The sequence below is a fragment of the Schistocerca gregaria genome, chromosome 1 (assembly GCF_023897955.1).
Source record: "Schistocerca gregaria isolate iqSchGreg1 chromosome 1, iqSchGreg1.2, whole genome shotgun sequence".
NCBI lineage: Eukaryota > Metazoa > Arthropoda > Insecta > Orthoptera > Acrididae > Schistocerca > Schistocerca gregaria.
Genome location: NC_064920.1, coordinates 651185331 through 651197878, shown reverse-complemented (window position 1 = coordinate 651197878; position 12548 = coordinate 651185331). Strand labels below are relative to the sequence as shown.

The 12548-nt window shown below is 42.6% G+C and overlaps 1 protein-coding gene across 1 annotated transcript; it reads right to left on the bottom strand.

Moving 5' to 3' along the window:
- Positions 1 to 606: 606 nt before the first annotated feature.
- LOC126266883 (facilitated trehalose transporter Tret1-like) lies at positions 607 to 11182 on the bottom strand. The gene is made up of 3 exons (XM_049971587.1): positions 11131 to 11182; positions 2582 to 3612; positions 607 to 948 (listed from the first exon to the last, which is right to left on the bottom strand). Exons 1-3 carry the CDS (start codon positions 11180 to 11182, stop codon positions 607 to 609), a joined length of 1425 nt encoding a protein of 474 aa, XP_049827544.1.
- Between the last annotated feature and the right edge of the window lie 1366 nt (positions 11183 to 12548).

Here is a 12548-nt window from a genome sequence, read left to right as displayed (position 1 = left end):
CACGCAAACTACGAATGTTTTCGTAGTTGTAACTGTGTCACGAAATTTGAAATGACTCTGCATCAGGTTGTATCCAAACCGAAGTCTGACGACGTCTGTTAAGATTTTTAATCGGTTGCCTACACGTCACTACCACAAAATAACTTGAAGTTTGTAAATCTTAATGTAGCACTTTCAAGTTTAACTGAAGAATACAAATTTGAACAAACATTTTTCATTTCAGTTTATATACTCTGGATTCACGGTATTTCCATTCTTAATAAAAGAAAATTACTGATATATTTTTTCCTTATTCAACATTCGAGTCGCCTTTTATGTTCCTTACGCAAATAAGTTGTGCATTTATGAGAAAATGCTTGACGATGATAGTTTCCTCATCGGCTCGTACCAGCTATGATTTGATAACATTTAAATCTCTTGTACTAATGCTAGTTACAAGCAATTTCTGGTCCCTAACGTCCCTGACGCTAGGTTCCGGTAGTCATCGCAATATCTCTAGCAACAGACAGAATCAATTATAATCAGTCCTGCTTCAGATTTTGAGCCAAGCGACTCAAGAGGCACTGTTTGGAGCCAAGTGACTCAGTAGTCACAGCTGCTTTGCATTCAGCTCGGACATTCTTTTGTGGATTCATCCGGACTACAGTCGTCTCGTCCACCTACACGGCTGTCCATTTCCTCGTTGATCTGCGCAAAAGTTTTGTTCCTCGTCTCGGGCATGATCGCGTAGACATAAACAACAGCGCACACGCACATCACGGTGAATCCCCAGAAGGAGTAGTAGGCGCCCAGGCCGTCGGAGACCACTTGGAACATCTTCTTGAGGAAGAAGCCGTACAGCGCTATCACAGTCGTGCCAATAGACACACCGATGCCCTTCACAGTCACGTGGAACAGTTCACCCATGATCAAGGACATCACTGGTGCCGGCCCGACAGAGAATGAAATCTGGAACAAGTTTAACATACATTATAACCTCACATTTTCCCGTCTTCTTAGAGAAAGCTAAGATAATCTAACATGTAGCTAAAAATGTTAAAAAGTGCAATGCTAAAACGTGTATTGGCCTTACACATTGCAAAACTCATAGAAACATGGATAACTCGTTGAAGTTACTCAAAAGTTGCGTATGTTGTTACCATAGTAGTGCTGTATAAAAATGAAAGTTACGCAGAAGTGACGTTACAATCTGCTTTTATCATGTGTACCTAAGAGTCAATGACTTTTACAGAAACTCTTGCTTCTGTGAGGGTAAGGGAAGGTAAGTGTGATAACGAGCTACATGAAATAGCGACGACAAGTGGACAAGCTATGATGGTGTTCCAGTTTCAGACTGGAACCTCTCAGACACATATGGTCAAAATATGTTACTGAAAACTCTAAATGTGCAGCAGAACATTCACTATTTGTATTTTGATTGACAAGTATGAAAATGTTCCTATCGAACAGTGACGGAAGAATCCACGACATGATCTAAATTTCTTCTTTCTCGTGTTCATAGTTTCTAGATGTACATCAAACCATAGCTTCAGCTTGGGAAACGATCGGCCAACGACGGCCAGTGGATAGGAAGCACACACACATGACAGATATTTTGTTATTTTGTGTTCAAGTGTTGAGACCAGGGTGCCCGTGTTACATACGCTCTTCCCTCGCTGCAAGCCGTGCGGTCTAGGGCGTTTTGTCACTGTCCGTGCGGGTCCCCCTGTCGGAAGGTTCGAGTCCTGCCTCGGGCGTGGGAGTGTGTGTCGTCCTAAGCGTAAGTTAGTTCCAGTTAGATTAAATAGTGTGTAAGCTTAGGGACCGATGACTTCAGCAGTTTGGTCTCATAAGACTTCTAAATTTTCTTCCTGCAGTCTCTGGGCGGTGGTGTAGTGCTTCGTGAAGATAATATGTAAGTGAGGCTACCGACAACGTGTGCACAGGTTTAACGTTAAACGTTTCAGGAAACCCTCGATGCAGCCGCCGATCAACTGCACTTGATTATTCTGACAGTAACAAAACTCTCCTGCGTGGTGCTACCTCCACCACCAGCCTATCAATGTTCTGAAAAGTGTTCACTGATATTTACATCACTGCAAAAAAGATTTAAATAGGATTCTACGAGTACTGCGAACTAAGTATAGTTATTCATAGGGAAACACAATCATCGGTTACGCCGGCGAAGGAGATGGTCATCCCTGAGGTAGCTCCAAGATATTGGCCATTCAAAATGATCAAAATTATCCCCCAACAGTGACCGCCTGTCACGCCATACGTGATGTATCTAAAATTATTCCTGCAATTAGAATCTTCGTTGGATAATAAACAACTGCTAAAAATCACTACCTCACATGCTCCAAAATTATATTACGTCTACCGAAATCTTCTGTATGGTTTCGTTCACTTTGTTCTGCTGCATTACATTAATTTATTTGTTTGAAGTATACGAGTTCGTGTGATGCATTTAAAAGTAAACAACGATAACGTTATAGAATTGCTGAAAAATCGCTTTACAGTAACTATATTCATACTGGAAAACCGAAGATAATATTCTACATGCAACCAATACTAGTTTTCCCTTGAGAAGCTGTTGCATTACATTGAATCCAATCATTCCGGCGAGCGGCACCCAATCGAAGGACGTAGGCACGTCTCCGTAGATGTCGTCCACATAGAAATAGGCTCCCTCTGCAGCCAGACAGATGGCGCACACTGTGAAAGTCGCCATACAGAGGGGCCGCCTATCGAACCTCTCGACGACCAGCGACGACATGATGTTTGCCCCAAGCGTGACGGCCGACAGGATAATGGAAGATATATTGGAGTCCAGCTCGCTTCCACTCTTCTCAAATATGTACGTAGTGTACGTGGCGAGAGCTATCGATCCAGACGACATCTGGAGCAGAATGAACCCTATCGCTAAGAGCAACGTCCGGCGATGCACAGACACCAAGATGATGTCCGTGATTTTTCCTTTGCTTTGTTGTTTCTCACGTATGTCTTTATACAACAACTCCAGCTCAAACTTGAGCTCCTCTGGTGTTAGTTGGCCTTTGAGTCTTTCGAGACACTTAACAGCTTCCGCTTCTCTGTGTTGTGTGAGAAAGAAGTATGGTGACTCCGGCATCCAGATGAATGTCAAGGCGAAGATGATCGGAATTGAGGTGCAGATGAGAGCAACGGTGGTGATGGATAGGTAAGGCCCAATGCAATACACGAGCAGGGTGCCACATTGCATCAGGATATAGTGGATCGCAATTAGCGTCCCCCTTAGGTCGGTGTCGGCTATCTCACACAGAAACACGGGTATGGCTGTGATAATCGCACCGCCTCCCAAGCTTCCAATCGCTCGTGCCGCGAGCAGCATTCCGTAGGAATCGGCGAATGCCACCATCAACCACCAGCCGACGAAGGGTGCTGCTCCGAGAAGGGCCACTTTCTTACGGCCCATGACGTCCACTGCGTAGCCAGTGGCGAATATGGCCACCAGCATGGTGAGTGAGTTGATGGATGCGAGCCAAGAGCCCTCGTCGGCGGTGAGTGGAACTGGCGAATCTTCTGCCTGCAGGATCGGCAGAGTCGTTCCAGGCCAACCCATGTAAGTGCCGTAGCACGTGTAGATCAGCGACGCTGTAAGAAAACAAAAAGAAGGCCATATGAGTATGAACGTATTAGCTGCGAGATCCTTGGCACATGGTGGGCGAACTGATAAGGGGTGAGACGGACACCTTGAAGGTAACAGTGATTGAGTATTTGAGAATACCTAGAAACCAAAACATTTTTTATACTAAATACAGACTGCTCAAAGCTGCAGTACTGCACTGTATGCTAGCGATGTCTGTACGCTCAGGACCTGAGTGTTCATCACAGTTTTACCTTGTTATTGTACTACGTAACGCGAGCAAACCCGGCTATTGATTTTATTAGTTTCTGTTACTGAGTTTAAGGAGACAGATCGATCTAATGACAGTTATAAGGATCGAACCCGATTATTGAATTGAATAATACAAATTGGCATTCAAAAACTGTATTGGTTTCCACGTGTTTTCTAGTGGGCAAAAACCGAGCTATGAGACTAAACAGTCAAATTCGTGATACCTCAAGGCAAGAATCCCGTTAGCCACGAACAAATCGAGCGCCGCATTTATACATATACTCATGAACGCTCAGACATGACTTTGTCGCCATGTTTCCAGTTCGTTAGTATCATCAGCTGTACTCAGGGTTGCGTTCACTGAACATTTTTTGTTGACGTCGCGTTCTCCGTGTTGCGGTTTTTTCCTACTTATTACATTAAATTAATCTCAGTTGTGACTCCTAAGAAAGTCAAAAAGTGTTCATACTGTCGCAGGGACAAAGGTTATTACAGGAGAATAACCAAACATAAGAATGGTATTTGTGTTTCTGATACCTCTAAACAGTACAAGGATAGTTTTATAATCTGTGCAATATTAAAGAAGAAAGATTAGCGAAAGACAGCTAATAAGCCGAAATAAGTGATTAGGCAACGAATAAACTTTTAGAAGGAGAATAAAAACTATTGTCTCTATGGTTTAAGAAAAAGGACTTGCTTTTGTATCGGCGTCACAGCATAAAGTAATTTTAGTGTGAATCTGCAGCAGTGGATTGTAGCCGTACCCATAAGTCAGGCGCGGACTAGTTGATAATAATTTTGTGCAGTGTGAAGTAGCACAGTATTTTGTGCCGACATTGACGCAAGATCTGCCGAAACGACGTACTCAGTGGAGTTGCGAGTAACTCTTGCAATAAACCGCCATCGAAACTAGCGCATTAGTGCTATCGTAAAGTGACTTGAAGAGGCGCATTTGAAAAACGGGTGCGCATTACCGAGTAAGAATAGGGGGCTGTCAAGTAATATCAGTGTCCTTAGTGTTACAACTCTCTTGGACGACGGTACCGTGCAACACGGGAGACCACATGAAGCATCCGACGGCGGACCGCAGTTCGAGTCTGTGGCGGGACAACGATTCGACCCTCTGGTGGAACATAAACGTGGCAGCTAGCGTCTCGGCGGGGATATTATCTACAGGAATAGCTTCCGGCCTGCGTCTAAATCTATCAACAATGGTTAGCATATACCGTTGACCTTCGGGTAGTGGTAGCGGTCCCACCACCTCAACATGTATATGGGTGAACTTCTCGGTCGTGTCCAGCAATTTGCATACTGGCGCCTGAACATAACATGAAACTTCTCTGCACTGACAATTCACGCACCTACGAAGCCACTAAAGGCAATCGTTTTGTATCCTGGGCCACACATGGCGATAAGATTAAAGTTTCGTCGCCATCGTTACTCCGGAATGACGAGATCGTGGAGGCCATGAAATACTTCTCTGTACAGCTGTGCCTGAATGAACGGGTGAGTTTTTCCATTGGAGATGTCACAATACACTTTAGTCTCTATGTTTGCCTCTGGATCGTCAGTGAGCGTGAGCTGCAGTGCTATTTTTGTATCGTTCAGGCAATCTTCGAGTTCTTTGTCAAACTGCTTTACTTGAGCCAAGCGTGCGAGATCGATTGTCACTGTGATTGCGGAAACGCGCGATAAACAGTCCGAAACTACATTGTTGTATTCTCAAGTATGTCTGTGGAAAATTTGGCAGTAAATTGTTGGTGATTACACTGTCTTCATACCACTTGTTGTACTGGCGGAAAGCGAAGGTAAGAGCTTTGTGGTCAGTGTAGAATGTGGAAGTAAGAGAATAAAGCTGAAGTTGGTGCAGTCAGCGCTGTTGCCAATTTACTCATGGTGGCGACTCTCCCAGGGGAGTTTCTAAACTTTCTCTCCAGAAAGGTGAGGCATTTGGGGGGAGGACACCCACTTCCCTCTCTCCCCCACTTTCACCCCCCCCCCCCCCCCCCCCTGTGCCTCACTTTCTTGCCTCCTATCAGCAGAAAAAGACTGTCTTGAACTTCTGGAGAGGAAGGACACAAGGTAAAGTCTTTATTTATTTATATGTGAATTGTCTACATGTACCTTTACGGTGACTGTTTTGGTGTCCTAGGTGGTGTCATCCTGACCTCCAGATCTTTGGACATTGCAACTTCAGTTTATATAACTTAGTATGCATAACCACAAGTGGAACAATGGAATATAGAGCAGGACTTAAACCACAGTACACGGACAGTATGCACAATCCTTTGTCAGTCACACCAGTGGAATAATGGAATGATTTTCATAGAGCCAGGTGAGTATGTAATTATCCCCACTCCACCAGATTTTTGTTGTATTTTCCACTATTTCACGTATTTTCCATTAATTTTCCCAATTTTTACCAGGTTTTCCGTAATTTCAACACATGTTACATAATTACTCGAGTTCCAAGCCGCTGCCCTCCATGACTTGTCAGGTCAACGAAACATTACGTCACATCATTATTGTGATGCTATCTGCCAGTGACATTGCAGCATGGTTCTCAGTTTCCATATCATTGTTAGACCACACCCTCTACTTTGTGACTGCTATATACATGTGAACATATCGTCAAGCCTGTTACGCTCTCTATGTCACATGACACAAAAATTGTTCTGCAATATGCAAAATAACCAGGAGCAGAAAGGAGATACAAAAACTATGTTCCTTAGCTGAAATACTTTATAAATTCGATAAGATGTTATTACGATTGGCCATCTTTTCCTCTGTGGTTGGGAGTCACAAAGAATTCTCGCTTTCATAGGATAACGTCGGAGATCGAAAGATCTCACCAATATCTACGATGAATACCAACTCAACAAATGACTCATATCCATAGCAACACTCTGCCCTCTGTTTTGAAATGATCTGCCCGATCATTAAACCTATTGGCTAAGAATACTGAGCAAAACATTAGATGGACTCTCTGCATCTTGTAACTGTTTCTTTATCTTTTACCAACCCTCTTTACAACATTGCCTTTGATTTAATTTGCAAATGACCAAAAGCAGACGGCACTATACACGCTACATTCATCGCGTGAAGGAAGAGAACGAGCTGAGTTCCACATAATGAACACACTTCAATATTTTGCTTTCGGAAAGAGCATAACACATGTTCCAAACCTGCACAAATAACTGATACTAGTGATACAAACCATATTGTATTACCAACACTAATGATATAGACTGGTATTCTCAGTCCACTACCATAACTGCCATTCTAAGAAGCCTTTTCTATACTAACCTTACTCACGCCACCCATCCAAGTACACAAGATCTCTTCAGATGTATGTATGATGAGGAGGTTAGCACTACTTATTGGTGTGTAGTAAGTTTTTCCGTCAATTTATAAGTATTTCTCGACAATTTCGTAACTACATCGATTTCTTTGTCTGTTTTGCACTTTTTTGATCTGTACATGCTCATATTGCTAACATATCGACGTGTGGCTTGATTTTATGAAGGTAATATTCATATATAGCAATCACAAAGTAGAGGGTGTGGTTTAACAATGATACAGAAATTCCCGAGAATTTACTCCTTTCCTATGATCTACATGCATGCATTTCAGATGGGACAAGCATGAAAGTAATCGAACTAGACAGTTGAAAGTATAGTAACCCCGTTTTGTATCTATATGAAACTTGACGAATACCACATATAAAGGACATATTGGAAATTCTAGTCTGGAAACAAGCTAGTGCCGTACTCCATTGCACCATTGGATATGTTGCAGACTCATGTAATGGTGTAGTTGATAGACACTCAAAGTATGGAAGCAATTCTGCATGCTGGCTTGGTTCTCATTTCAATTTACAGGAAGGTTAAACATGGTGCTGACCTGTGTATGGAGCTGATTTCTCCTGCTGCTGCTACCTCAATTTTCTGTAGGTGTATACCATCCCACTCTGAGACATGCCACCAACCTAGCTAGGGTCTCTACATATGTACGTGGATCGCTGTTTGGGGTTATAGAACTGATGTTATTGTGATGCAACCATCCCGCAATTACGCTATTTCATCTGCTGAGCTCCCCAGGTTAGGGCCCCATACCCTCTCTTCCTTACTCCATTTACACTGATTGCATCTCTTGTGGTGGTAGCATCGACCCTAACGTTGCAGGTCTAACTTACATACTATACAATGGGGCGAATCCACACTAAATTATGAGGGGATAATTATGCAGAGCGATCCACCACAATTGCTACCCTAGTCTTTGTGTAAGTGGATCCACCCCCCAAAAAATATTACCGAATTCTGGATTCAGCAGGAACCATATTCCTGCAAGTACAAAAAGCTGGATCCATCCCGAACAATATTCTAAGACTTACTGCAGGTGGACACACATTTCAGACATGGGGCTGATCCATTCTGAACATTATCCTGGTATTATTAGGTCTATGGATCCACCCCATCCACTGTACCTGTCTATGTATCGATGGATCTGCCCCATACAATATACCAACCATGTGTTGTGAGCTGGATCCACACCTAATAATATTCTTGAATGTAGTACAGTGTGGATCCAGCATTACCGATATCCCACTCATGGTGGATTCATGTACCGTATGCATATCGAAAATTGCCCAAGGAGCCTACCGTCATTGGCGACACTTTTGGTGTTGCTGGAATGAGGGAGCAAGGGTTTGGGGTCCTTGCCTCACATACTCTTGCCTCCAGCTGCAGATGATAATAGTTCAAGGATGTGTAGATTGACAACAAATCCAGGTCATTCGTGTTCATTGTATTACACTGCTTATGAAATAACAACACGAGAACTCTCTATTGTGATTGATAGGTTATGGAATATAGTCTTCTTCCAGTACAGGCGACAAAGTTTATGCGCGTCTATGGAAGCGACTCTGATCACTGGCCACCTGCTCCAGTGAACCCATACGTGTACATTTAAGGGAATCACAATATGTGCTCGATGTCAACACAGAGAAAAGAACGAAGGACTGCGAGGCTTCGTTAACATACTGTTGCAATGCTGCACCAATTGATATTTGGTTAGCGTTGACCATTATCGCAAGGGGTACATCTAGACAGGATGAGCGAGAAGCGCGTCCTTAGGTATGCTCTTCTTGGTTATCTCGAAGGCGTCTATCACTGACTCTGACCTCTGCACAGTTGCTCCACGTTTAGTTTTCGAACTGGCCAGAGTTGCCTTAAGTAGTTCTTGACATTCTGCCGCACGTGGCAGATGGAAGCGGCAGAAATTGAGCATACCAAAGAACCTGCGTAATCCTTTGGCTGTCTCTGGGCGAGGAATGTTCAAAAAGGCTTTAAGTTTCTCCGTCTGAGAACGTGTTCCCGCTGACGAAATAAGGTGGCCCAAAAATGTTATCTCCGTTTGTCCAAACACGCATTTAAAGATGATCAAAAGATGCTGTACACATCGGTGCGCTCTAAACATCTGGTAGTTGTCGTTAATGTTCCTCTGGATTCGCTGAGAACACGAGCATGTCGTCCAAGTCAACGAAATAACACGATAATCCTCGTAACACTGAATCAATGAATCGTTTCCATGTTTGCGCAGAGTTTCTCAAGTCCAATGTCAAGAGTAACCTTTCAAACAAACCAAACGGTGTTATAGTGACCATCTTTGGAATGTCTTTCTCAGAAATCGGTATTTTCATGTATGCTTTGATACAATTTAACACGCTAAATACCGTTTCACAAACAATGCCTGTTTACAGTCTAGCAGCAGAAGCACCGGACAAAGGTCTGGTATCATTCTCACGTTTAAAGCGCGGTAGTCGCCTCATGGCCGCCACGCACCGTTCTTTTTTTGAGAACGAATTCAAAGGTTACGACCACGTCCCTTTAGATAGGCGGATAATGCATCGGCTATCACAGTGTCAAACTCTGACTTAGCAACCGCGTACCGGTCGCGAGTAAATCGTCTGTGTAGGTGGGATGTACAGCTCTAGTATTCTTTCCTCTGTAATGTTGGCAGAGAAGATAAATAACAGTATTACGACACTTACACAGCTTTACATGATTTCTCTACAACGTAACCTGATTCGTTAGTACTGAAAAATCACACACGTTTTCAAATATGCACTATTTACTGTGGTTTCAGCACTTGAATACGTTAATTTACAGTACAAGAAATTAGATAAATCCCTTCTACATAATTTTCCGAAGTATTTCTGTCTTCAGTAACTGAGTGTTGAGTAAATTTATGAGATACAGTTGATATCTTTAGCGATATTCGATAAGTGAAAACACCTCACAAACCAAGTTCGCTAAAAATTGGATGACCAGTTTCGACAGAGCTACGCTGTGATCAACGGATCTTTTGCTGTTAAAATTTTTACGGCATAAGATCTGATGATGGCAGCATAGCTCTGTTGAAATTGGTTATTCAATAAAATGATTGTTTAGTTATCTTGGCTTCTAAAGTTTTCTTCAGTTATCATGCAATGCAAATTGGCCCCCGACTGACCATGTCAGGAATGTATCAGTGATATTCATTTCTTGTATTTTAAATTTAAGTGTTGATTGGAAAAACTTAATTTTAGCGTACTGAGCGCATATGTCCCAGGTACCTCCATCACCTGACTCATCATTAATACTGGGAGTCACGGTGTGAGTAATTACTGTGAGACGTTTTTCGATGTATTTTTGTACAATTCGTCTCTCGAACAACACGAGAACACGAGTTGCTGAACGAAGAATCGTGGCCTTGTCCCAGAAATTTTCCAGCACGTCTAATGTAAACTACAGTAAGCACGGAAAATGTAAATGAGGCCAGGAGGACAGTAATTTTAACTCAGCTTCCTCTTGGTATGGTATCGCTTTTCGAACAAACGACCTGGACACAACCAGCACGAATCCTTGTGACGTAAGAACACCCTTCCCCTATATTTGTCTCTGCAGCAACTGTCCACCCTTCACATTGTCCCCCATCGTCAGCAACACAAGCACACTACTCTGTCACATACCACAACCATTTACTCGAGACGTGCAAGTAACGCCAGCTAGAAGGCTCTCCTCAGGCAGTGAGCCACAGGAGTCTAAACTGCATTTTCTCATGAAGATGGTAAAACAGAGACAACAGTTTTGGGAACCTCTTTACTGTTGTACGCTCAATCACTCTCCTGGTCGGCTGGAATATTTCCTAATAGATATTCGCTGACATTCAATGTCGTTGTCATGAATAGTAAAGCGAGTGGGATGGAAAGCTAGTAGGCAGCAAGTATTTACCTGTCACCGCAGTCAGATACTGCATCTTGCGTCGGCTGTATCGTGCCGCCATGCTTCAGGCAATTGCTTGCAGCTGGTACTGAAATATGAGTAAAATGCGCAGGCGTGCTTTATACGTTTCGGCCGCTCGTCACATTATAATTGAGCAATATGAAATGACAGATAAGACTGTCTACGTCGCCGAATATTATGAACAACTGCTTTAACTACGGTTTTCAGTAATTCTGTTATCTTAAACAGAGGAATCACAAAGCAAATTATCTAATTCCGGAAGCTCAGTTTTCATGTCGACAGAGTAGAAGCAATTTGCTTAATAATAAGATTTCTCTTAGAGATAATGTGATATTCGCTTTGCTGATATTCATTGCCACTCATCAGCCCGAGAATAGTTGCCATGTTACTGCAAATATGGTTGTGCAACAGCTATTAACAGTATCTGCAGGGAAAACTTCATTTAACTGAAACACGATGGGCGAGCTGCACTGATGATGTCTAGCAAAAATCTACTTGCCGCCTTTTTTCTTGATTAATTTTATTCGTATGGTTAAATAGAGATTGTGGCTTGGTAAGTGATATGTTCAGCATAATAAATTAAGTAGAGTGTCGTACATAAAGTTATATACAACTTCTATCAAAAAGTTCGGCCAATGCTTTTATTTCCTGAGTATTAGCGACGTCGGCGCAGTAAGTACAGTGGCAGCTTAAACTATAAACAGACTTCATGGGCGTGTGGCCGTATTGTATCAACGTTGTTACGTCACAAATCGTAATGGAGCAGAGAACTGTGCATCCGGAAGTCAAGTGTTCGATACGTTGTTTTGAAGAAGAGGAAAGCGTGTGCAAAGTTGTCCCGCACACCTTGCCTCTCAAAATAAGACAACAACCCGCCGACGCCTGGTCAAACTTACTGAAATGAAAAACGAGGACAATTTAGAAAAAAAGAAACATCTCTGGTGACAAGACTTCGTGTTGTTAATACGATCTACCACTAAACGACAAAGTGCAGATTGGGTCCGTGGGTAGGTGCGAATGTGACGGTCGAGTTGAACAACATCTCAAGGGTCAATTTCACATTGTTGTATGACATTATGTGCGTTGTACTGAAGTGGTAGTGACTTTGTAGCACGCGTAAAGCATTAAAAGCGCCATATTAACTTTATTTTTTTTTAGTAATACAAACTAGAAATGTTTTGGAATCACGGGACAGTTCTTTCATGTTTTTTTCTTTTCTTTACTGTCTCCTTCATGTTCTTGTGGAGAATAATTAATTCTTCTGGCTCTATTTATGCAATAAATGTGATGCAGTGCAGTATTTGTCACCATTCGCTCTTTGACCTATTTTGGAACATCACTAATAAATAATACTAATTACATTAGGTAAGTGGCGGATACAGAAAAATCTCAAGGAGGAGGCGCTA

Bases quoted from the DNA above. Each gene is read 5' to 3' on its own strand.
- LOC126266883 (XM_049971587.1), bottom strand. From the start codon at position 11,182: ATGGCGGCACGATACAGCCGACGCAAGATGCAGTATCTGACTGCGGTG. The intron at 3,613-11,130 runs GTAAATACTTGC...GTTTTCTTACAG, and splicing joins GTATCTGACTGCGGTGACAG to CGTCGCTGATCTACACGTGC. The intron at 949-2,581 runs GTAATGCAACAG...AACTTGTTCCAG, and splicing joins CCGGAATGATTGGATTCAAT to ATTTCATTCTCTGTCGGGCC.